Source organism: Elaeis guineensis, chromosome 6 (genome assembly GCF_000442705.2).
Source record: "Elaeis guineensis isolate ETL-2024a chromosome 6, EG11, whole genome shotgun sequence".
NCBI lineage: Eukaryota > Viridiplantae > Streptophyta > Magnoliopsida > Arecales > Arecaceae > Elaeis > Elaeis guineensis.
This window is the reverse complement of record NC_025998.2, coordinates 133,034,541-133,062,450: the sequence shown is the minus strand read 5'-3', so window position 1 is coordinate 133,062,450 and position 27,910 is coordinate 133,034,541. Positions and strand designations below refer to the sequence as shown.

At 35.3% G+C, this 27,910-nt stretch overlaps 1 protein-coding gene across 13 annotated transcripts; it reads left to right on the top strand.

Moving 5' to 3' along the window:
- Nucleotides 1-18,063: 18,063 nt before the first annotated feature.
- LOC109505974 (uncharacterized) lies at nt 18,064-26,041 on the top strand. 13 transcript variants are annotated; one of them, XM_073259929.1, is made up of 5 exons: nt 18,064-22,710; nt 23,340-23,436; nt 25,433-25,484; nt 25,603-25,767; nt 25,879-26,041. In XM_073259929.1, the coding sequence occupies exon 1, from the start codon at nt 19,173-19,175 to the stop codon at nt 20,172-20,174; it is 1,002 nt and encodes a 333-aa protein (XP_073116030.1). In that variant the 5' UTR covers nt 18,064-19,172; the 3' UTR covers nt 20,175-22,710; nt 23,340-23,436; nt 25,433-25,484; nt 25,603-25,767; nt 25,879-26,041. The 13 variants fall into 13 exon arrangements, with proteins under 13 accessions (XP_073116030.1, XP_073116026.1, XP_073116028.1 ...); XM_073259925.1 differs by having other exon boundaries at nt 25,433-25,503; XM_073259927.1 differs by having other exon boundaries at nt 23,340-23,459.
- The last annotated feature ends 1,869 nt before the right edge of the window (nt 26,042-27,910 follow it).

Below are 27,910 nucleotides of genomic sequence, written 5' to 3'. Positions count from 1 at the left end.
GTGATTTTATGCATGTATTTTGAAATTTTTTGAATAAATTATAGCGAAAGATAATTAGATTAATCAAATTAATCTAACATGCATATGATCTAATCATCAAATCAACCTACTCTAGGATCTATGACATGATATATTGCATATAAAATCTAAAATAATCTGAAGATAAAATCAACATTCATGCATCTGAGCAGTATATTACATCTACTTCTAATCTGAGTTCAAAACTCGATATCTGAGCATAAATCGATGATCACCGCTGCTGAGAGACATAGTAGAGAGGGTCTTTGCTGGTTGTTTACAGCCACACATACGTCCGATCTCTATGAAAAATCTACTCGAAGCCCCAATCTGATCGATCTTCTCGAGAGTGCTAGCTCGCGCAAAGACCTTCTTCTTGGCTGATCTGAATTTTTTTTTAAAAATTTTTAAAATATTTTTAGAGGTTGAAGATGAACTTCTGAAGGATATGAGGATGTGAAAGAAGAAAGAAGAAGAAACAATTTTTTTCTCATATTTTTCTCTCTTCCCAAATCCTGAGGATCAAAATCTAGAATTCAGCTTTTGCGCTAACCCCAAGAGAGAGAACTTTCCTCCTCTTTTCACACCATGAATCAAACCCAAACTTTCCTTCATGTGAAGACCTCTCTTCCTTCTTTCTTACATGTAGAAAAACAAAAATAAAAATCTCTTTTTATAGGCGTGTAAGAAATAAGGGTGAAGAGTCCTAGAGATCATGGACTCTTACAAGATGTCGCCTCCCTTCATAATTTCACATCCCAAAATATACCAAAAAAATATGAGATGCCTCTTTTCATATTTTTTTATAGTAAATTAATTCTCCATCTAACTTCTCATAAAAAATATCTTCAAAATGTAGCACATATAAGGAGAAAAAAATAAGTTGGGATGGAGAGGTTGATTTGGATAAGAACAGATTCTTTTGATAAAGAATATTTTAAAATTTAATTTTAAATTTTTTTTTTATCAAAACTAAATCAGATTTGGATATGAGATAGAAAAAGAAAAGAACTCTTTGGCATAAAAAAATCTCACACAAAAACTATTTATGCGTGGAGATAGATGGCGTGCAACATGGGTTGGCGCAAGAGAGAAGAGTCCTATTCCAATAAAGACTCTTAATTTTTTTATTTGAATCCAAACCAAATCACATCTAGTTTAGTCCAAATAAAATATATAAAATCTAATCTAATTAGATTTATAAATTTTAATCAAATTTTAATTAAATTAAAAATTGATTGAATCAAATTTCTTATCAAATCAGGAATAATTCTCTTTTAACGATTAGATCATCTCATAACCTAATTGGATAAAATCTAATTAAATCTAATTTAATTAGATTTTATTTAATCTTCTTTGTTAAATCAAATTAAGTTAATCAGTAATCTAATTACTGATTAATTTTAATTAATTTACTAACACTTAATGAATTAATTTATTATAATTTTTGCATAAGGTTAACCATCAATCGAATTGACGATTGTACCTTTGAACGATTCTCAAACGTTGATCAGCCACATGATCAGTCAGAAATTTTTTTTGAATGTGACCTCATAAGTTTGGACCTAAGCTGATAGCACAGAAATAACTTTCTAAACCAAAAAGATGAATCCCGACGTCTGGATAGGTCGAATGAAGGCGAAGCAACATTCAAGAACCTATTGACGTATGGTTATCGTATAATTCATCCCTTTGACCCTAATGCTCAAGAATGACCTAAGATTTAACTATCAATCCTAGATAAGTCATCCACATTTTATTTCAATCTTTTTCAAATCTATCACATAGATTATCTGGGTCCAAGTTTTGCTAAATTGAAATATATTGATACATTAACTCCTACTAATTTGGAAGGGTCAATCCTATCTTGACTCACGCACTGATTTGACAAATACTTGACTATACCTAGAAACCTTCCATCACTGAATTAGAAACATAGTTAGTCCGATATTAAAGTACAGTGAGTTGCTTGTAAGTCTTTATGATGATCTCAGATCAGAGGGACACTTATACCCATACCCTTCGTAAGTTATCCTGGACAGCAGAGTGCTCTGCAGTTGGCCACGTTCCGTGATGATGTACTCCTACATTTCATCTGTATGTCATACCAATATTCTCACACCATTTGATTACGAGGACAACCAATGCATATGGCACACAATGACCTACACTTGGTATCGCTATCGTTCTAGTAATAGCGTATCGTTTGATCACGAACCAATTTAAGGACTACGCGATAAATCCTCCTTTATCGATCAAAATAGTCCTAAGGACTTCATCACAATATAGGAGTTCGTTAGAAGATATAATCTTGTAATGAAAAAGGTCAAATAACTTTTATTATTGATTAATTCATATATATTTATAATTAGCATAATCATCAAACGATTGGCTTTAGGACATATTTTCTAATAGTCGATGCGTGCGGCCAACTCATCAGCTCGCTGCTCAGCCCGCTGTCGATCCTCAATAGCCTGTCTCTGCATCTCTGCCAGTCGAGCATCACAGGCAGCATGGATGTCAGTCCTAGATGAGCGTGAAGATGAGGGAGCACTGATCCCATGCTCTCGATCCCTAACATAACAGGGTCTCATACCAAGCACCTGATCATAGATCTCGTCATTTGTGGATACGATCGAGCTCTCAGGGATAGGCTGAGATCTGATGTCTATCATACGATCTTGAAAATTAAAGTTATAGCTATTTTAATTTTATACTGAAAATTAAACTACAAATGAAAAAAATAATTAAAAAAATTTATAAAAAGCTCCTGACTTTCCATCATCCACTCTCCTGACCGTCCTTGATGGGTCCGCTGGTAGATATCGATCCTATCAGGAAGTTTGCCACTCTCTGCATCTCTCTGCAATTTGAGAACAGTTAATTAAAAAAATTTTAACTAGTTAGAGAGTTAAAATATATTAATTAGAAATTACTTACCATCTGCTCTATATGACGAGTGAACGATCTTGAACCTTTATAATGCGACACGATCTGTCTCGCTCGATTCATGGTGTTCTAAGCACATCATCTCTATACAGTTAGTAGTCAAATTAGTAGATAACAAACTAAATTTAAGAATAAAAGATTCAATCATTAAACTCTAAAAAAAAAAAGTTTGGATATGTAACTTGATATGCTGAATTCTCATAATGCCGACATAAGAGAGTCCAATCATCCATAGTGATGCTGTCATATGGCCGCTGCAATACTACCTCCATCCCATGATCCTGTATCATATGGTACCAGTGCTAATGAATATGATGGTGATACTTTTTAAAATACAAGCATAAATGGGCGTCCACAGCTCACCACACGCGATCCTCCTCAAAATCAATAATATCAAATATGCTCTGCCAATAACAAATATTAGAAGAATATCGTGCTAATTAAATATTCATAGTATAATTTATTTTATCTGTAACTAGATGTAAAAAATCTCTCTCTGAGCTCGCATAACGTGACGCCAATCGAAAAGCATCATGGAGGCATAGCTACGGCATATGATGTCCAGCTCAATCTGTCACGGCTCGCACCATCCCTTAATGGGCCTGGTATAGTCGGATGGTATCTCAATACAGAGATGCTATCCTGGGTGCTCGTGTCTCCAACGCTCTAGTGCGAGATTCTTCGATGGATCTTGCCCTCGCCTCACCACCGATGGAGACTGGTCTGAAACAATAATAAATAAATCATTAGTATGATAGTTATCCAAATAAAAAAAAATCAAATTTTATTATATAAAAAGTATAATAATACCACTCGGATCCGCCTCACTCGGACCTGCCTCACTAGGACCTGCCAGTGCAGGACCCTCTGACGACTCTGCTGGTGCGGCAGTGAAAATGGGTGAAGGTGCCTCAGCCTCAGGGATAGGCTGCGAACGCGAATGTCGTCGTTTGTCTCCTGGTGCCATACTTGCAATTCTTGATATATAAATAAATATAATATTGAACAATAATAGTAAAAAATAAATTACATTCTAATGAATAGAATTATATCGCATACCATTATTGCAAGAGAAGATTCAACAAAGAATATAGATCTACTCATCGATATTCGTATCTTCTTCGAAGTGTAGGTCCTCCTCCGAATCACAATAATTGACTAATGTATCATCTTTTATCTCATCATCATTTATGAACTAATTGTTGCCCTCTGACTCATCAAGATTAAATACAAAATCAGCTTCAACTTCATTGGACGGCAGATCAGCCCTATTCAAAGAAGCTGTTACAAGTTCTTCATCAATAAGAAGCTCGACTAATATTTATTCTTCCTCTTGAAAGCTTTCATATAAATATGAATTTTCATCCATCTCTAGTTGGTTGGTATTCATATATGTATCTAGTGTTATTTTTTGTACGATATGCAATTACCTTGATACTTTAGATCTTTCAAATATATTACTTGTTTCGCTTGAGTTGTTAATATATATGGCTCATTCTGGTATCATATTTGTGCAAAGTTTATATTGATAAAGTGTGGATCGATATGAATACCGATCTTTTTATTACTAATATCTCACCATTCACGCTGAAACAAGAATACAGAATTACTGGATCTATACTTCAATTCTATGATATCTATCAGTACACCATAATATTTAATCTCTTCTTCTCCTTCATATCCTATCATAGCAATTCTATTATTTTGGATCCGTCGTTGCATCTCAAGCTTCCTTATATGAAATCTCATTCCTCCCATGATACAGGATGCGTAATGGTTAACTCTTCGATCATGACCACAAGCTAAATTGTATAACTCATATGTCGTACTCTCTTCTTTATTGAAATACTTATATTTTATCTACACCATAACATAAAAAATTATGTTGGTTCAAATAATTATTTTATAATTATTAAAAATAATATATTACTAGTCCAGCAATCTTTTGTTGATTTTTCTTTCTAAGCTTGTTCGTTTCTACCAAACTCCGATCTACATTAGACTGCTTAGGATCACCATGATTTTTTTGCACCTTGCATTTTCTTCCTCTCTCAGAGGATCTATGCCATGTTAAGGACAAATCCTCAAGTGTGCCAAAGAACTCATTCAACATATGAAGCATCTCTTTTGGTTGAGCATCATCGAATTTACAACTAAATTCGTCACTCATAGTAATCCTCATTATGCAACATACTGTCATACAGTCATTGAGCCACTTCTGATAAGTGTCTCTCCTCATCGCATCTAAATTGGAAGCTTGTACTTTAGGTGTTGGATCTATAATCACATATAGGATCCTCTCATACTCGAAAACTATTCTCAACTTTTGATATCAATTATCAAAATTGGATCTCATAAATTTGTTACTATCTAATAGTGAGTGGAGTGATAAACTACTAGCCATCACTGAAAGAAAAATAAAAGATCTATTAGTATATAAATTATTTAATCCTAAGATTTGAACTATTTTATACGAATTGGTAGCATCTATCTTCAATTTGAGAAATTACTTTAATTTTTTAGCGGGTACTAGAATTCACACAGACTGCACACGAGCTCGACTAGAGCCGACCAACCCATGTGCATCTATGGTCAGATTCTTAATCAATTATTTTTCTAAATAACTTCTAGTAATTAATTTTATCTCAGGTTTCATTTCATTAGGCTAGGGTCTTCACTGAAAATCCTGGTTAGGTCCAACCATTAACATGACCATTCTTAGCCTATCTAACCAATAAATGATCAGATCTGACTATGGTCGGTCAATCTGACCATCCATTAAAGAGACACAATTGAGCCATCATATAATGAATAATAATTCTAATATCTAAATAAACACCAGACCTATGGGTCTGCAATGCTTACCTAGACTATTGGATCCATTATCATCCACTTTAATGGAAGGCTATGATCTAGTTATCTCCATAACTAGCTCATTTTATAGACCTAATAATTTAGAAGACTTGATTATAATATTTTGATAAGTAATTGACTAGCGAGTCTTAAATCCTTCTATCGATTTCACCAAGTTATAAAGAGGACTATAGACAAGCTGGTCCAATGGCACCTAACTCAGTCGAAATGATTTAATGATTTAAGAATAAGAGAAGAGATCAACTAGCAAGTCATAAATTCTCCTACTGACTTCACCAAATTATGAAGAGGATCAAAGATAAGCTTAGTCAAGAGACACCTAAATCAGTCATACTGATTTATCTTAATGGCATGAGTCAGCTCGAATTATTTAGTGACCTAATTAAAATATAATCTACCATATTGGTCAGGTAAATGAGATCGATGGGAGGGTCTGCCTCGACTTACCTTAGACACCATCGAAATAGTCAGATAAACGGACTGTCAATAAAAAATTATCGATCATATTATTCAGCAATATTTTCAAACTTATCTTAGACACCAATTAATCGATTAGTTTCGATTCAGTCAACCAAAGGACTCGGATTAAACCATTGAGCCACAATTATGTCTATTTGGTATGAGCAAAAATATGAACTTGATCAAGCTACAACTATTGAGGTTGATCTAGAGAAATTCTGATCTAATCTAATTTAACTTTTGATTAGATTTAATTAATTTTTTTAATTAGTACATATTTATTTTAATACTAGATCTATCTAGTTAGAAGATCTGATTCGAGCTAACCTATGACCCATCGATTTATGAGGTTCTTATTAATTCTCAATTAAGTGTATGAAACATGTGTTTCAGTTTGTAAAATTATTTTATTAAGATTTTAAGTGTGGCATATATCATATGTCATACAATTTTTAGATCTTAAAATCTTATTTTTAGATTTATATTTAACAATTAAACGTATATAAATTTGATCTAAATATCATATATATATCACATGTATCATGATCACTTTTAGATCATTACTGATTACATCGTATGCAAACTACAATTCAGATTTTAAAATAATTTTTACATCTGAATTTATATTGTTAAAATTATAATTAATCATAAATTATTTTAGATCTAATCTAAATATATTTATAATTAAAATAATTTTAAAATTTTTGTCATTGTTCTTCTTCATGAGATATGATTACAATGACACCCCTACACGTCATAAGAGAATCCATCGAATGGACAAGAGAGGAATTCAATCTCTGCTTTCTCTTATGACTGGATAGTCTGGTGATTATCTCAATTCGAGTACTAAACTACTAAGATCTAAAATCTAATTTCAAAAATTAATTGCATCTACATATGCAATAATCAAAAAATTCAAACGTGCACTGAATATGATCATATCATGCATATTATGTAATCTAATTAGATCAATGCATCAGATTAATTTTATATAAATTTTACATAAATTTTAGATCTAGATCTACTTTTATATAGCATATAAAATACTTAATTAGATCTGAAATCTCATAGAAAAATAATGCAAACACACACATGAATGCGTAGAAAAAAAATTTCTGGTTTGACCTAATTTTATGTTGTACAAAATTTTGCTTAAAACTAGATCTAAAAATCTATCAAAATAGATTTAATTCAGATCTTGATTAAATCTAACTTCTAATCCAAAATAATATCATAAAAATTTTGTTAGAATAGATTTAAAATAGATTTTAATTTAGTTATTATTTCAATAAAAATCAGCATAAAAAAAATTCTGTTATAACAGATTTATAATTAATTTCAATCAACTATTGATTTTATTCTTGAAATCTGATCAAAATTAGTTCAAAAAATTTTTAATTAATAGGTAAATTAGTTGTAATGTCCTATATAAAAATTTGATCATATATCTCATATAAAAATATCAGAAAAAATTAACTATGTATAGCATGTATTAATTCTGCTTTGATACCAGTTGAAGAGAAAATATCCAATCTAATCGGATCGTCAGGGTGTGTTTTGAAAATTTTTCTATACAAAAGTATGTATTACAATTATAGATTACTTAGTTCATAGTGAAATAGGGATCAAATCCCCAGAGATTGCTTGAATCCGATGCCTTGCAAAGTCTGAAAGCACATGTCCTCTGCTTTGCATGCACATCAAGCTCCATTGGAAAAAAGGATGATCTTCTTTTTGCCAAACCTTCAGAAGGGATAGAGGGAAAGGATGAGATCTAATCCCACAACAAAGGGATGCCCCAGTTGAAGTTCTCCATGCCAAGAAGATGAGCGCCAAGAAAACTCCATGCACCAAAAAATATATTGTCCGCCCTTTTCTTTCTTACACAGTGTAATGCTATTATTTTATCGCACAAAATCACTTATTCATCGATGGTTAGAGGGCTTTTCTTTAAATAGTTAAGGTGTCCCATATTAGATCAATGTCCTAAGTTGGTTAGGTGTCTTAACCTAATCCAAAGAGGAGTCCTGCAAAGAAAGGAGAGCACCCAAGATACCTCATGCAATACCCTTCACGTACGTGCTTCATAAAGGTGGAATCTTCAGCCTCCTCCTCTTCTATGGTCGACCAATATGAGAGAGAGGGAGTTCCACTATTTGGGACTCTTTGGTTCTAAACCAATTTGCTTCAGATTTGACTTATTTTGGATCCGATTCGAATTCGATTCGAATCAGATTTGAAGAGCCTGTCAATCCTAATTTAATTAAGATTCTGGTATAAGTCTAACTTAAATTTTTAACTTAATTAATTTTTAATTAAATCAGATCCAATCTGAAATTAATCAGGACATAAATTGTCTCTCTCATAAATTTTTGGATCATTGATCAAATTTTTATCATCTTCGGATTAAACTTGAACTTCATGTCCAGTGCTAGCTAGACATAGTCAACTTGTTTAATCCCGTATGATCCTTAACTTAATTCTTAATCAAATTAATCTATTCATTCAACCAAGTCACGTACTTCTAAATTGAACTTATAGACTTAGATCAATTTTTTCTTACGTTCTCTGACTTTGTGCGCGACTCCATATGTTCGAACACTAAGCTGATAGCATAGAAATCATTTTCTGTACTAATCGAAGTTACCATCTAGCAATGATTTTCGACGTTCGGATAGGTCGGATATGTGCAAGGCAATATTCAAGAACCTATGTATATGGTTACCACATAATTCTTTCTTTGATCTTGAATGTTTGAGGATGACTTAGGGTTTAACTGTCAATCTTGGATGAGTCATCCACATTATATTTTAATCTTTTATATCCATCACATGGATTACTCAGACTCAGATTTTACTAAATTAAAATATAATGATGCATTAACTCCTATAATTCAGAGAGGTCAATCCCATCTTGATCCACACACAGACTTCGTAAGTACTTGACTGTATTCAATAGCCTTTTGTCACTACATTAGAAATACAGGTAGTCCGACATCAAAGCACAATGAATTGCTTGCAAGTCACTATGATGATCTCAGGTCTGAAGGACACTTATATCCATACACTTGGTGAGCTGCTCTTGACAGTAGAGTGCTTCGCAGGTGAGTTACTTGTTCAGTGACGATATAATCTTATATCTCACCTATATGCCATATCAATATCTCCAAACTCTTTGATCAAGAGGACCATCAACCTATATGGCACACAACGATCTATACTCGATGAACGTTATCATTCTTTAATGACGTATCATTTGATCATGAATATGTTTAAGCACTATTCGATAAATTCTCCTTTATCGATTGTCATATAGTTTTAAGAACTTCATCATGACACAAGAATTTTAATAAGAAAGATGTACACTTTGTAATAAAAAATATCAAAAAAATTTTATTCATTCATAATTCATATATAATTACAAAAAATACAATCATCCAAATAATTGACTTGAGGACACATTTTCTAATAGATAGAGAGCTCATTCACGTTCAGAGTCGCACGTAAGTACTATATATCTTCACTGAATATATTTAAATTTTAGTCATTTTAGAGTCTAATATTTATTGTTCAAAATAAATTTTATAGTATATTTACAGAGCTTAGGGTGCCTTATGTGGTTACCGACATCATCCGATGATTGATGCCAGGGCTGATGAATGAGTTCTCCAGTTGGCCATCGAGGGCTCGTGATGCAGTCTGAAAGATGCTCCTGATAAGTCAAAGATGTTTAATTTTTAAATTTACGGTAGGTTTGTATTTTATTTATTAATACACGGTTGCTTCTACTTGCAGGGGTACTATCAATTCGAGATTCCTTAGGATGAAGAGGCTGACCGTCGGACTTCGAGAAGGTGGCCACATAGAGGTTTCTAGATGAACTGTACAGCTTTCAGCAGTCCATCATAGAGTACTCCAATTTGAGTCATCATTGAACTGAAAGTCTTATACAGATCACTAGATACAGACGGATATATGAAAGGCCTTCTGTGACCAATGAAGTACTGAGGAGTACTATGATAGGCGACAGAGGGCACGATAGAAGCGATCCACTCAGTAGCATCTGATCAAGTATATTGACGGCTCTGTTGGCACACATATTGTGACCGACAGATTGATAAAAATTTATCTTTAAATTAATTTTATATTGAATTAATCATATGTATATTTTAATTAATTTAATTTTATTATTTATTTATTATAGATACGACAGTTGGATCGTGCATTAGGGCAGCTGCAGATTCGAGAGACCACACATCAGTCTAGAAGGACTGGTGATTACTTAGATTCTCATTCTCGACAGATCGTGATAACAACATAAAATCTTATTTATTAAATTTTTATATATACTGATATATATGGAATGATAAATTTCTAAACTGTATAGGTGGATTATATGGAGTATCTCATACCATGGCGAGGATCTATCCTCTCAGCCCCTCTTTGACCTCGAGAGATGGCTCAAGGCCACCGGAAGGATAAGTAGGAGCTAGGTCATAGGATATGGCCACAGCTTCGATCCTCCTCCAACTCGAGGATCTTCGTCGACATCCTCCTCTCAGGGTTCGACGACCCAGATGTGGACTAACGCATATGTGGAGGAGGTCATGCACAAACTTTGAAACCAGCGATCTCAGAGTTTTCGAGATGTCATTCATGATACGATCGTTGAGATTCTTTAGAACCCGCATATGTATGATCAGCTAGGCTCATTGTCATAGCCGTCATAGCAAATAAGTCTATTAATAATTTTTTTATTTATTTTAAATTTTTATATTTAGAAGCTTCACATATTTAGATTTGAGTCCGAAAAGGAGATATAGGAGGTAAAAATTCAATCTAACTATTTAAACAATCGGTTAGGGATGTCTATAGCTCTGTATCATCGAATGAAATATGTAAGAATAATCTGTTCAAGAATAGAAGTAGTATATCAAATATACATCTTCATATCGATATATATACTTTCGTATCAAAATTTATTAATAATATTTATTTTTCTTCATTACAGGATGTTGAGACATCCGACTCTCATCCATCAATTGTTAGAGAGGACGTACAGGAGCAGGAGAATGAGGATGATGAGAAGGATCGTACATAATTTTTTTTTTGATATGTATGTAATTTTGATACTTGTAATACAGTATCTGTATGTAAAATTATATAATTTATATTTTAATATAATATAATTAATTTTATATTTATAATTATATTACATAATTATTATATTATTTATAATAGATTTTAGAAAATATTATTGCTTGTTACTGTGATTAAAGTAAGTTTTAAATATTTAATTATAATTTTTTAAAAAAATTTAAAACTATTAGCGATGATCTTAGCAATGCAAACTGTCATTACTAATTTTTTTAAATTTTAATTAAAAAAATTTAAAAATTATTAGCAATGACAGTAGTGATGAAATCATCATCACTAATAGTTTTTTAATAGTTTAATTAAGAAAAAAATTAAAATTATAGCCATGAAATTTTGTCACTAATTATCTTTATTAACGATGATGGATTTACTATTGCTAATAATGATAATTAGTGATGAGATTATTTCTGTCAGATTTTTAGCGATGGTAAATTGACTATTAGCGACAGCAATTAGCTGTCGCTAATAGTTTTTTTTTTATAGTGATATAAGATCTTTAAAAATAATAATAATTTACTTACAAGTACTAGAAAAAAATAATAATCTTGAATATAAAGTGCTCTTACATGCCAAAAGAATAAATTTAAATATCAAATATACTTATGTTGTAATATCATGAGATAGGAAAAAGTCTATCACTACACATTCTTTTTCTGTTATTAGGTTGCATCTGGGATACTTATGATTGCCTTTGTACCTATCATTGATATAAGATCTTGTAACCATATGCTTATAGCTACTATTTGAGCCATGTCAGCATCTATTACAGCAATATTCTGCACACAATGAAGTATCAATTGGCACTTAAAATATATCAAATAACTTAAGAAAATATCAACTAACTACAAAGCAGTATCAATATACTACTAGAGAAATATCATAAAACTACCATAGCAGTATTAGAAAAACTAGAACTAAGCATCAGTTAGCACTAAAAAATATCAGATAACTTAAAGAAAATATCAACTAACTATAAAGCAATATCAAAATATTACTAGAGAAGTATCAGAAAACTACTAGAGCAGTATTAGAAAAACTAAAGACAAAGAAATATCATTTAGCAAAAGAAACGTACCAAATGACAAAAACAGTATCCAATAATTTTAAACAAGTATCTGTCTACTATAGAGAAGTATCAGATAAACATCAGAGTGATAACAAAAAGTACCTGACCACTATCAAAAAATCAAAGATTGAGAAGTATCATATAGCACCAGCAAAGTACCAGATAATATAAAGAAAGTATAAAGTAACTCTAAATAAGCATGAGTATACTATCACAAGTATCAAAAAACTGTCAAAGCTGTATCAGAAAAACCAAATACAAGGAAGTATCAATTAGCACTAATATAGTACTAGGTAATTTAAATAAGGTATCAAGTAACTATAAATGTTATTTGCATAGGATTCTTGTCACTAGGAGTAGAAATGGTTATTGCAGGGTTCTTGTGTGTCCTCTTGTACTTCCTACCAACTTGATAGTCTTTTGACATCTTAGTTAATGTCGACTTTCTATCCACCTTCCCCTTCAACCTCATGATAATTGAAGAAGGGCCTCCATCCTTCTTATCCTCCATAGTGTTGGCATCCTTGTTACCCCCATGACCTCCACCAAGGTCATGGTCATCATGATGATCATGATCATCATCACTTTTGCTCTTATTTTCCCCCTCCTCCTCCTCTTCTTCTTCTTCCTCCTTTTTCTTTCCCTTCTTTGCCTCCTCTTTTCTTCTTCTTCTTGTTCCTCTTCTTCTTATCCCTTGTTCTTCTCGTCGTTCTTTTTCCCTCCTTCTCCTCCTGCTTCTTGTTGTTCTTCTTGTTGTTATTGGTCTTCTTATTCTTCTTCAACTTTCTTCTTGGAGTTGGCATCATCATCATCCTTATTGTCAGATGTGAATACATATGATTCAGATCTAGAGTCGGATGAGTTAAAACCATAAAACATCAATCCATGGTTCTTTCTTTTTAGAATGTGGTAAAACTTTCTACAATTTCTCTTCGATGACTTGATCTTCACAAGATCTCCTCATCTTTCTTCTTATTGCTTTCTTCAAGCATCTTAACCCTCCACGCAAGATTTTGGAAATCCACACCATGAGATGTGCCGGCAACATCCATTTGTTTCTTCTTTCTTCCCTCCCTTTTAGTATTAGCTGCCTATCACATGTACGTAAATAACATTTGCACCAATAAATGCTCACTTCTGAGGTTCTTTGCTCGAAGGGGGCAAGCCGATACTATTTGATCTGATGAAAGTATAAAATATCAATAAGATAGTATTATTACATTTTAAGGTAGTATGATATCAAAGTATTCCAGTACAAAATAACATATGACAATATTATCTTATCGACGATAATTTCGCTGATCTTCTCTTCGACCTTGTTGATTTTTCTCGACCATTTCACCTTCCACTTGAAGAGATGGGGCTTCACTGCTCCACCACCTCGGGACGTCAAGATGGAGGGAACCCTCTCCAGAAATCAAGCCTACATCAAATAATAAAAAGATATTAAAAAGCTTATTACTACTATAAAATTATTCGCTATAAAATATAAAATTAATATAATATAATTGTACTTGATACTTACCAACAAATGATAGCACAACCATCTAAGTAATTGGATGATGGCTTCGTCTTGTTTTCCCAATCATGTATCGCTCGACAATTGGATGTAATGTTCTCTATAAAAAATGTATAAACAGCCGTCTCCTAATCGAAGTCACACAACTTGTCAACATGGTCAACATATTGGTGCAAGATCGTGGCATCACACTCGTAGACAAGAGGATGAGTATCGTGTTTAACACAGCCAACATGAAGACACGAGCATAAGCTTTCGTCTCTTTCATTGTATATTTTACCTTTCGAGGGTGCCCCCTCCTATTCAAGTTCCACCAGTAGGTTGGTGAGAGGGAGGTCAAGTATTACGGCGAGCTCATCTTTTTCAAACTTCAGCTCTAAGCCATTGCTGATGATGAATGCACCTCTTTGCTCATCGAGCCGCTTGATGAGCACGTGCAACCAAGTCAAGCTGATAGACAATTCTGGAATATCAAGGAAGTGTGCAAATTGTGTCTTCTGTAGAAGCTCCATTTACACATTCGATATTGATTCCTTTACACTCTTCTTGCCTTCCTCTTTTGTATTCAACATTCTATATAATGAACTTGGAGAGCATCTACTCTCCAACCTCCCAATTGCCTTTTTTTTCCTACTTCGCCCTCTTGTATGTTGGGTGTGGAAGTTCTTGCTTTGCTTGAAGTCTCAATCCTCTTATGTTTATTTTGAACATGTAGCACAACAAAATATAAAGAACAAGTTAATATGGATGCATGAAAACCTAACATAGCATGAAATAAAATTATCATGGTATGGATCTAATCCAAAACAATATTACTTGCAATTAATACAGTATAAAACTCACATAGTAAAGTATCAATGCAACCTAAAAGAATTTATATCTACTCGATGGAGTATTAAATTTTCTAACCGTAATATGATAACAACTTGTTAAAGTATGGAAATATGCTTTAATACACCCTATCATTTCTTTACACCTTATGGAACCCTAAGTTTATGAGAAATACCTCATATGGATTCATATTAAAAATCTAGACAACATATTACAGCCTTAATAATTTTTTATTAAAATCTATAATCATCATGATAAAATTTATTCTTAGGGTTGCTAAGCTATGACAACATCAAACATATTTTTCTTTATGCTTATATCATCAATATAGATAGCTTTTCATGGCTCAAAAGAAGTGGACAGGTTTATATCTTAATGACTAACATTATAGAAAGCTTCTTTGTACATCATAGGGCATTAGAAAAATGCAAATAGTTTCATAAAAGTGCATATAAAAATCTGGATAGATTGATCTTAATATTGTAAATTTCTGGAACAGGATACACATTCATTAAAGATCATCAATTTGAGTTTTTAATGCATGCAAACAACTTAGATAATCATCATGATGCCCTAAGGAAATTTGGAAGCTTCATATTAAAGGAAAAAAAATCCAAAGTACAGCCATCATATAGCAAGAATATGGTATAAAGTAATAACCAATTAGTTTCTTAGATCCATAGAAGATATAGAACAAGTGATTAAAGTTTTATTTTATTATCACAATCCTAGTAGGAATTGTGTGCGTCAAGTGAGCCTAACTTTGAATTATTTCACCTTAGAATTCATGGTGTAAATCTGGACGGATTCCAAATAATATATCGATAAATAAAATAAGAATTAATTACTAGAAACTTTATCATATATTAAGGTCTAAGATATCATAGTTTATTTCTAGTTGATAACTTAACATTACAAGAGCCAATTATTAAGAGATTCATGCTTTCCATCGTCTTTAGTAAATTAGGATAGTTTCTAAGCTTTAAAGAAATCATCGTAGCCTCTAACAAAAAGCCAAATAATGCATCAAAATCTATACTTCTAGCATATCATGGAAACATCTAGTGGAGGTCTTGGCATGACACGTAATGTACAAGGAAACATCTAGTAGAAAAAATAACTCTATTTTTCCATTCAAGGATCCTAAGCTTTAAACTTGTATGAAAGTACTAAATATGCATAACAGTGTACAATTAATACATAATGCAGTACAAATTACCTTTCATCTGTATCAATTAAGCATCATTGAGCATGCAATTTGAATTATTTCTCATTTAATCATGACAACAAAAATTTGAATCAAACCATATATTTCTAGAATTTTAGTTGGGGAAAAAAATGCTTAACTATAGGGATTTTTCAGGCAGGCCTTCCGATGTAGACATTGCTCTGATATAATGGAGGGAGATAAAGCACCGGTGGGGAGATGAAGGTATGCTCCTTTGGCATGATGGGAGGAGGTGGCCAACAGTGGGGGGATCAACAACATAGAGGAAAGAGGACTCCGACAAGACAGCAATGTGATGGGGGAGGGATCGACAATGAGATAAGCACCGTGTGGGTATAGTGGTTAGTGGTGATTGTGTTCGAGGGTGAGGAGGTGGTGATCATGTTCGACAGTGAGGAGAAGAGAGGGAGTAGCAACATGAGGGGAGGGATTGCCGGAGATGTGTAGTGAAGCACCGGCAGGGAGGTGGGCATACTCCTCATGGCCGGTGGCGATCATGTTGGAATGTGAGGAGATGCACGGTGATCATGTTGAGGGTGAGGATGAGAGAGAGAACGAGAGTTTAAATTTGTTTAAACTTTGTTATGGTTCTGCAAGGGCAATTGGACTATTTCACATCATTTGGATAGTTTCTTTTATGTTACATTTCTAATAGATAGGATTTTTACTTGAAACTAAAATGGATAGTTACTTTTAAGTTTAAAGTAAAGCTGGAAATTTATCTCTAGTTTCGAAATTTTAAAATCATTTAAAAAATCCATCTAAATAGAATATGCACTCATCCGAACCCTTTCCAATCCCCACATGCCATCGAGGTTAGCATGCCGAAAAGTCAAAATTTGTACAGCTGCTACAAAGTCAACACATCGGAAAGTCAAAATCTGTATGGCGGCACCATGCTAGCGGGACTTTATTGAGATTGTTTCTTTATCGTATCCATTTTCCTTCTCTATATGTTATCAAAGAAACCTAATATATAACACGGTATTGCATTCCCACACATGACACATCCCTTATTCGCCTCGCTCTATCTTAGCTCACGAATAAAAATCATATGGGATGGGCACTTTAATAGATCATATAGGATGAGGCTCTTTTTATAACATATTTAATTATTTATCCTTCTTAAGAGAAAATCTAAAAGTCAAATAAGGATAAAACTCTTCCTACTAATGGAGTCCGTCAATTCCATAAATTAAAAAAAAAAAAAAAAAAAAAAACTTCATATGCCAAGAGAGATATATACGTAGAGAGACCGTCAGTTTCCTTTCTTCTTTCTCGAATCTTCTTCGTCCGTAAGTCTTTTTCTCCTCCTACAAATATGAACATGAAAGTGTTAGGCTTTATTGATTTCACAGCTCTTTGAATGCTTCCTCGAGATTGACTACGTATCGATCAAATTTAGTATTCTTGACCAACATATCATTGATGTAGACTTCAATGTTGCATCCAATATGGTATTTGTACATCTTGTCGATGAGATATTGGTACGTAGCTCTTATATTTTTCAATCCAAAAAATATTATTTTATAACAGTATAAATTTTATTGGTTATGAATGTAATTTTTTTCTCGTCTCGTCCTCAGGCATCAGAATCTAGTTGTAGCCTAAGAAGGTGTCTATGAAGCTTAAGGTTGGTGTTCCAAAGTGACCTGCTTGTTTAGGTGAGTGTCGGATGGTGATATTCAGTATCTTAGAGGTTTTGGGGGATGATTCTGGTTCCCTCTACCCACGTTGAAAACCTCATTTGTCTCATTTTTATTTTATTTAAGTTATAATCTGATGTGGAACGTGTATCTTTGGATTTTATGGAGCAGCAAGACATGCGGATGGTCAATTGCAGGAATTAATTAATTTTATTTAAATTTTTATTATTATTAATTTTAGGCGTATGTTTGGGAGTTTGTTTAGGTCTTTTAATACAAGGGAGGGTTCTGTATAAATACTTTGTAACGGAGTTTTGCTCTGCAGTTCACGTCTTTAATTCAGATCTGGAGAATTTTCTTAAATCCCTCTGGTGCGCCACAAGGTCGTGGGTATAGGCGTTTGCTTACCCATCTCGTTGTCTACTGCGTTAGGTGGTATCAGAATGGAAGTCTGATCCGATGGCCAACCAAGGAGTTGACGACAACCTTCCTTGTGACGCAGGTCAGGGGATGAAGGCCCTGAGGGCGGAACTGCAAAGCCAAACCCAATGCATGAACCGGATGGAAGAAAGGATTCTGGAGATCCATGAGATGTTGCATGGGCTAGGGTTGCAGGCAAACAGGAATCGTGCAGGTGCGGGGATTCGTATTGATGATGGAGCCCGAGGCCAACCCGTTGTCCAGTCTATGGGGATGATGCAGATGATGAGTTTGATATGAATCTACCAGAATACGAGCCGAATCAAGTGCAGGTGGCTAATCTTGGGTTTCAACCAAAGAGGCAACCAGATGAATTTCGCCTTAAGGTTGATATTCCCAGTTTCAGTGGGAATTTAGGCATTGAAGATTTCCTAGATTAGATTGCAGAGGTTGATCGGTTCTTTGACTACATGGGGATATCAGAGGAGAGGAAGGTAAAACTAGTGGCTTATCGTTTGAAAGGGGGAGCCTCTACTTGGTGGGATCGACTGCAAAACAATCAACGTCGGTAATACGGACAGCCTATTCAGTCTTAGCGAAGGATGAAACAATCGTTGATGGGCAGGTTTCTTCCTCCAGATTATGATCAATATTTATTTAATCAATATCAGCACTGCACGCAGGGTCAGAAGTCTGTACAAGACTATACTGCTGATTTCCTTAGATTGTCCTCACGAAACAATATTTTGATGGAGACGGAAGGGCAACGTGTGGCTAGATATGTTAATGGCTTGAAACCTGCAATCAAAGAACGCATTGATTGTCAGATCTTGCTTCGCTTGCCAGAAGTTCAAACTATGGCACTTAAAGCAGAGATGACGCTTTGAAAGTCCTATTGGGGTGGGGTGAGACTTCGCGCAGAATCACCACGGATTGCCTCGAACAAAGGAAAGCACCACAAAATCTGGTGTCTTCACCTACAGATGTCAATAGTGGAGAAGAAAGGATGACTAAGCAGACCAAGGAGATACCTAAGAAGAATACCAACCCATATGCCAGGCTTGTACCAGAGAAGTATTTTAGGTGTGGCAAACCTGGCCATCGTTCAAATGAATGTCCTGCTAGGCGCCAAGTAAATCTAGCTGAACATACTTATTGTGAAAATGATTTGGAAGATGAACCCCAAGAGGATGAAGGGATATGCGAGCCTGATGGTGGAGATGACTATGACAAGTACAATTATGTAGTCAGGAAAGTAATGTTGGCACCAAAACATGAAGACAATACACAGTGCCACAACCTATTCCGTACCACGTGCACTATTTTTGAAAAGATTTTTGATCTTATTGTTGATGGTGGTAGCTGTGAAAATATTATTTTTAGGGATATTGCTAAACTTTTACAATTACCTGTGGAGAAACATCCTGAGCCCTATGTGATTAAATGGATAAAAGAAGTTAAAGGGATCAAAGTTACTGAACATTGTAAGGTTCCTCTTTCTATTGGCAAGTATTATAGGGATGAGGTTGTTTGTGATATCCTCGATATGGATGCTTGTCATATTTTATTTGGGAGGCCATGGCAGTATGATTTAGATGCTACTCATTCTGGCAAAGATAACATTTACCACTTTGTGAAAGATGGCATAAAAATTACTTTATTGCCTTTGAAAGGAGAAATCCGACCCAAAGCTTCTAGAGTGGAGGGGAAGAACTTTCTCACTATCACTAGTTCAGAGTATGATTTTAACGCAGATATCAAGCAATCCAGGGAGGTTCATGCATTGATAGTGAAGCCATTACTCATGGTTGAAGAGGAAAAGAAGGACAAAGAACTTCCTACAGGGGTGCAGTTGTTGTTAGATGAGTTCAAGGAACTTATGTCGGAGGAGTTGCCTGCTGGTCTTCCACCTATGCAAGACATACAGCACCACATCGATTTGGTGCCTGGTGCCTGGTGCCTGTTTGCCAAATCTGCCACACTACAGGATGAGTCCAAAGGAGAGTGAGATCCTTTAACAGCAAGTTATAGATTTGTTGGAGGAGGGATTAATTAGAGAGACATGAGCCCCTGTGCAATACCTGCTTTGCTGACACCGAAGAAAGATGGTAGCTGGCATATATGTGTTGATAGTCATGCTATCAATAAAATCACAGTCAGGTACAGGTTTCCAATTTCTCGGTTAGAAGATATGTTGGACAGGTTGGAGGGGTCCAAAATATTTTCTAAAATTGATTTGAGGAGTGGATATCATCAAATTCATATCGGACCTAGAGATGAATGGAAGACTGCCCTCAAGACGAAGGAGGGGTTGTACGAATGGTTAGTGATGCCATTTGAGTTGTCAAATGCTCCAAGCACCTTCATGTGACTAATGAACCAGGTACTTAAGCCTTTCATTGGTAAATTTGCAGTAGTCTATTTTGATGATATTTTGATCTACAGTACCAATGAGGCTGTTCACATTGAGCATTTGAGGGAGGTGTTGACTGTCCTACAGAAAAATAAGTTGTATGTTAATTTAAAGAAGTGCAGCTTTATGATAGCCAAGCTTGTTTTCTTGGGCTTTATCGTGAGTGCTAATGGCATTCATGTGGATGAAGAGAAGGTGCGACTATTTGAGATTGGCCTACTCCTAAATCAGTCAGTGAGGTATGTAGCTTTCACGGTTTAGCCATTTTTTATCGGAGATTCATCCGTAATTTCAGTACCATTGTAGCTCCTTTGACTAACTGTATGAAGAAAGGAAAGTTTCAGTGGGGTGGTGAGGAAGAGAAGAGCTTTGCACTGATAAAAAAAAATTGTGTACTGCTCCTGTCCTTACTTTGCCAAATTTTGATAAACTATTTGAGGTTGACTGTGATGCATGTGGTGTTGGGATAGGTGCTGTTTTATCTCAGGAAGGGAGGCCAATTGCTTATTTTAGTGAGAAGCTTAGTGAGGCTTGCCAAAAGTCGGCTGCATATGATCAAGAACTTAATGCTGTATATCGGGCATTGAAACACTGGGAGCATTATTTGATGCGCGATCAATTTGTGTTGTTTACAGATCATCAAGCCTTGCAGCATCTTAATAGTCAGAAACTTATTAGCAAAATACATGCTAGATGGTCTTCTTATTTTCAGTAATTTCCTTTTACTCTTAAGCATAAATCAGGTGTGCAGAATAAGGTTGCAGATGCCTTCAGTAGGAGGGCTGCGTTACTTGTCACTTTGAGCCATGAGGTTGTGGGGTTTGAATTCTTGAAGGAACTGTATGAGGATGATGTTGATTTCAAACAGATTTGGGGCAACTGCATTGCCAAACAACCTACTGGTGACTATTATATTTTTAAGGGCTATCTTTTTTGTGGAAATCGCCTGTGTATTTCACGTACATCTTTAAGGGAGAAACTAATTAGAGATTTGCATGATGGTGGTCTTGGTGGTCATTTGGGAAGAGAGAAGACTATAGGTAGTGTGGAGCAGTGGTATTATTGGCCACAACTGGAAAGAGATGTGGGGAGTTTTGTTAGAAAGTGTTATGTATGCCAAGCTGCAAAGGGACAATGTCAGAACACTGGGCTGTATATGCCTTTAGCAGTTCCTGAAGCTATTTGGGAGGAATTGTCTATGGATTTTTTTCTTGGTTTGCCACGAACTCAATGAGGAATGGATTCTATATTTGTTGTGATTAACAGGTATTCCAAAATAGCCCATTTTATTCCATGCAAGAAGACTACTGATGCTTCCCATGTTGCCAGTTGTTCTTTAGGGAGGTGGTTCGTTTGCATAGAGTGCCCAAATCTATTAGTTCTGATCATGATAGAAAATTTTTGAGTCACTTTTGGAAGACATTATGGCTACTGCACACCCACAGACGGATGGTCAAACTGAGATGGTGAATAGGACCTTGGAAATTTTGATTCGTTGCATTTGTGGGGATCATTCTAAGAAGTGGAATCATGCCTTGGCCCAAGCTGAATTTGCATATAATAATGCAGTTCATAGCTCCATTGGAAAATCTCCATTTTCAGTGGTTTACATGAAGCCCCCTAGGCATGCTCTGGATTTGGCTAAACTTCCTAAGGTTTCTGGTTTGAGTGCAGCAGCAGAAAATATGGCCAAAGATGTGCAAGCTGTTCAAGCAGAAGTCAGGTGGAAGCTGGAGAAAGCCAATGCAAAATACAAGGCAGCTACAGACAAGTACTTCAGGCCAAACAATTCCAAGAGGGTGATATGGTAATGGTGTTCTTGCAAAGGGAGAGGTTTCCTGTTGGTACATATGGCAAGCTGAAGCCAAAGAAGTGTGGATCTTACAAAATTTTGAAGAAGATCAATGATAATTGCCTATATCGTTGACTTGTCTGATTCTATGGATGTCTCAAGGACCTTCAATGTTTCTAATCTCTACCAGTAATATCCATCTGATGAACCCTTATATCCAGAATCTCAACTAAACTCGAGGGCGAGTTTTTCACAAGTGGAAGGGACTGATGTGGAACGCATATCTCTGGATTTTATGGAGCAGCAAGACATGCAGAAGGTCAAGCACAGCAATCGCAGGTTAATTAATTTTATTTTAATTTCTATTATTATTAATTTTAGGCGTATGTTTCGAAGTTTGTTTAGGTCTTTTACTATGAGAGAGGGTTCTCTATAAATACTTTGTAACAGAGCTTTGCTCTGCAGTTCACGTCTTTAATTCATATCTGGAGAATTTTCTCAAATCCCTCTGGTGTGCCAGGCTGTTAACTTCCTTGTTTTACAAGGTCATGGGTATAGGTGTTTGCTTATCCATCTTGTTGTCTACTACGTTATAATCATTTGTATTTCTGTCAATACTAACTACTAACAGATTAGGTTCGTGAAGAACTAGATATTGCATGTACTTGTATTGTAGGTTTGTTTTAATCTCATTTTTTGTTTGCCTGACCATCAAATAAGCATACAAAATTCTTTTGATAATACACCTCCAGCTCAAGCCATCTAGCCAACTTACAAAATTAGTTTTCCCAGTGTTTCTCTGATGTAATGTCAGAGTACAATATTTTTGGCTGCAGTGTATTAATTTTTCAAGTACTGGAAGCTATTTGGCGTGGAAATTAATAGACCTTTATCTTCATTCTGGGTGTATTAGACAAGGCCGTTAGAAGTGTTATTGATATGAGTAACTATCTCTTATCTTGATCCAGAGGTACCCATGATGGTGATATTTGTGTAGTTGAAGTGAAAAAGATGAAGATTTGTCACTGGAGCCAAAAACTTCACCTGGGCACATGCATTTCCTCAGTTGAGTTTTGCCCTACAGAAAGGTTACTTCATGAATGCGAATGTCTCATTTCCCTCTTGTTAAACATTGTTCTCTGTTTTCAGTTGTTTCTGGAATCACACACACAATTAAAGAAAAAAACAATATATGTATAGATATTTATGAAATAACAGTTATAAGTAGTGGCAAAAACACACTTTTTTCATATAAGATATATAGAAAACAGCCACTTAGTTGTGGACCAAAAGTTGAAATTGATGTCAGTTATCCTTTTAAGTTCAAGAGGAAGAAATAAACTATGCTTAATTTTCAGAAGGACCAGCAACTTAGCGTTAGTGGAAGTACCCAAAATAAATAATACTGCAAGGCTTTTATCATCTGAGTGATGTATGATTAGCACATGTATATTTTTTTCTTCAAACATGGCATGGATAGTTGGTTTGGATAATGTCAAGCCAATTGATATTTAGCTGATATTGCAATGCACACTTTATAATTAGATTATTTGGTATAATCTTTCCCTTTTCTGTTCAGTCGTCATGATTGGAAACTAACATAGTCCAATCCTTGTGTGGCACCAATTGCTGTATACCACTAGATCATAGGCATAGCCTTTATCATGGAGTTCACACTAAATAGTTTTTGGGGTACAAGACATTTTTTTGAACTCAAAAAAAACATGTTTGAAACAATACTAATATGCCGCATAATCATAGGCCATTTAGGAGAGCATGAAGGGTCAGAGCCCCCAAGTAGGAGCCACGTTAGGTGCCACATTGGCATTTAACTGCTTTAAGATCCCTCACTTTATTGTTGCTGCATCAACAGCAGAATGATCCCTCTAATTGCTTAAGCATCAGTGTCTTAAAAAGGTAATGTTATAAATCTCAAGTGGATTAACAGATCTAAGACTATAAGATTGGAAAATATGGCTGAGACATATTTGTAATAATATTATTTTCCTTTCTTGTACATCCCAAGAAGCAAGTTCTCCTAAACTACTTCACTCGATATAAAAATAATCTCATTCCATTAGTAATCGGTCGAAATATGTGTATTTTGAATGAATTGTGTTTACTTTGATGATCTTGGTTAAATAAGATGTGGCACAAAATGTTTAATTGATTTATCTTTCAAATAATTCAAGATTTATTATATGAAGTATTTGTTTGTTCTCAAAGGGCTTTTGTCTGAAATATGTCATGTGCAAATCCAATGATTACTTATGCTACCTAGAAGACATTATGTCATTGTAAAATAAGAGCAATTGCATTGGATTTTGACAAAAAAATTCCAAAAATCATCTGTGCCTGATGCGCATCAGGCACTCTTGCACGAAAAATGAGCTCAAGGGTGCATCAGTTTCTTTTTTTACACTTTCCATAATGCTTCTCTGTGAGACCTTCTTGCTCAATATTTCCCTTGAAGATAGTTCCATATTACTCGTTGCTCTGTGATTATGCACTCTGTATAAGTTTCTAGTCCTCGCGTTAATAACACCTTTGGAATTCTGTCTCTGGAGAATTTCTTATGTTTCCAGTAGGTTGTGAAGCTTAGATATTACTAACTTGGAGGAGACAGAATATCAGGAAAAATGTTTTCGTATTTGACTGTTTTGATCAAGGAATAACATGCGGGGCAGAATGGAGGAAATGATTCATGTAGCCGACCCCAGCTAGTTTGGGATCAAGGCTTAGTTGAGTTGTGTTGACTTAGGGATAACATTTGGGGCCTTGCTGGTTTCTTATCCAGTTATTTAACCTTGTATAGATAGCGAGCCTGATGTTTTTTAATTTTAAACACACACACATGGCATTTTGTAGCTTGAGTCAGAATGTAAAGTAATAACATGTCAATTTTTTTCGACTTTCTCCTCACCCTTCACCAACCTGGCATCTGGACTTGAAAACTACTGTACAGCATGTTTTCTAGGCATGCACAATGTGTCATGGTTATGTTTTCTGCCTGCGAATTGGTTAGTGATATTATTTACATTCCTGTCCGCGAACAATGCAGGGTTGTGATTTCAACTTCAAATCAATGAGGAGCTGTAGCTTCTAAACTCAGTGTACCTGCAGACTGCATAGGTTTATGTTTTCTTGCACGTCCTAGTAATCTGCCCATTGGAAGTGACTGACCATTTGTTTCTTATTTCCTCTTTTTTGTGTGTGTGTGTGTGTTTGCAGAGTGGCAGATCTACTTGCTACTCCTCGGTCTTTTCTTGGCCTCAGCAGTTCTGTTGTCTATAATTTACGAAAAGTCTGATTCATTCTTCGAAGAAATCAACATGCAAGGCCATTGATGGGAGCCTTTGTCAGGGATCCTCATATTTCAGATGATCAAAGGCCATGGTAAGGAGCTTCATCTCGCAATATACAACTTGTGTTCACGTTCTTCCGAAGGCAGTGTCGTGGTCTTGATGCACCTTACTGACATTCCAAACGTTGCTTTGTATGCTACAGGAATTCTGTTTGCTTTATCGATTTGACGAAATTATGCACATGTATTTGAGTTGTAAAGCTTGTTGTCTGATATATCTGAGGCGAATTCATGATAGGGTTAATCCAGTGTAAGAAAACTTGTTTCTGGGAGCTTGCAGCTTTTTCAAAAGAATTTCAAAATGCATTATTAGTTACATTTTAGTCTATTCACATTGGCTATGATGCAATGAATTCTGATTTAATCGCTGAGAGATGGCTTTCAATTAGTGCATGATATGATACTTTACCAACTTGCTAGTGTTTCATTACGGGTCTAAGACGTCTCGGCCGAGACTTAATGAAGTGGTGCGACGATATGATAGTGAATTAATGGTCCGAAATACTCGATTAATGAGAGGAGCAGTCAGTAACCAAGTCAACCAAATTCTTGGTTGTCGGCTAGAAAGGCAATACAGCACCAGATAAACAAATGATAAAGGAGAGCCTGTGACCAAAGAAACAGACACGGATATGAGCCAGTCCTACCTTGGTTGTCATAACTTCTCTCTGATTCAGGACTCCACGGGAATCTCGGACTCCCATCAGCAGCCATCCATATATTATTGAAGGCTGGTGATTGACTGACTTGATCTGCATTCTGCTTCTCCCATATTAGAGGGGTTCCAAATGAGCATGGAATAGATCAAGCCAACCTCACCAGCTGAGCCATTTGATTTTTGATGCAAGGGTGTCAATTTCAAGTGCAAAAAAAAAAAGAGCAGACATGCGTGCGTTCAAGAATTCAAACTTGAAGGGCAGTTGGTCAAGCTTTCCTGCGTTGACCCGTCTCTAACCAACGACTTCTTGCGTTGAGTAAATCGATTTCCGAATGTTCTAACCATTCTGATCATGGAACAATGAATTGCAGTGTAGCAAGTCAACCACCATTTTGGTCAGACATGGCTCCTGCTGCAATGAACTTGAGATAGTTTTAGGGACTTGGCTGTATATCTTCAGCATGAAAATATGATTAATTTTCTTTCACAATCTCAACCACCGGATCGCGTTTTGCATACCTTTCACAGCACGGTGCGAGCTTTATGATGCATGTTCGTCATGTTTTGAAAGATGTGCAAAACACGATGGTGGAGGTCGTGAAAAAAGATCAACCATTTTTTCGCATGAATGATACAACTCGAGCCCTAGTTTTACAAGGGCTGAAGTTTAGCCATCATGCTGGAATTTCTGTATAAATTCCAAGAAACCTTGAAGTGTCGATGGATTTCGAGTTTATGGCATAGGTCTCAAAGTTGTTTCTTGGACGTATTTGTGGTACGACTTAGACTCCTAAACCACACAACATGTTTGCAGTCCGCGAAATATTGCACCTATGATGTGTTTCGCAATCAAAACTTAATGACGCACGCTCCCATGCAATTTATAACAGCATGGCCTCTCTTGATCGCTATCATTGAAATGTTAGGAATGGGGGTAATGCACATGAGCTTCCTCTACCACGTAATAGTTGATGTTGGCCTAGAACTAATGTTAAGAGTGCCAATATTGCCAAGTGTCCATGCTGCGAGGCATACGTTTGCATATCGCTGTCTGATTTTAATTGGTTAAAGCCCTACCATGTCAAATCATAGCATGGGGAAGAAGAAAACTGGAAAAAATAAGAAATGAAGATATATGCTTTTCTGAAAGAATGTTGTTTGTGGTTTCAATAATCAAAACTCACCATTGCAACGCCAGTGCTTATGTTGCATTAGTCACATGGTTTATGAGGATATAGGCATTGACTGAGAAAAAGATAAAAATGCTTCCTTTTATACAACTGGTCGGCCTAAAACCAGAAATTAAAAAAGGATAGCCAACATTCAGAAGAAAGGAAAAAAGCTTTGGAAATAAATTATCAGAATTTGAGATTCAGATCGAAATTCTCATGATCCATTAGAATTTGCCAATATCACCAACCCACATTCTTTATAATGTGTTTGTCCATCCTTATTATTCTGGCACAACCTATAGGAGGTTTTTTTACGTTTTTCCCCATTGAGACAAGCTATAGGAG

Coding starts and splice junctions, on each gene's coding strand:
- LOC109505974 (XM_073259931.1), top strand. CDS start 19,173: ATGACTAAGCAGACCAAGGAGATACCTAAGAAGAATACCAACCCATAT.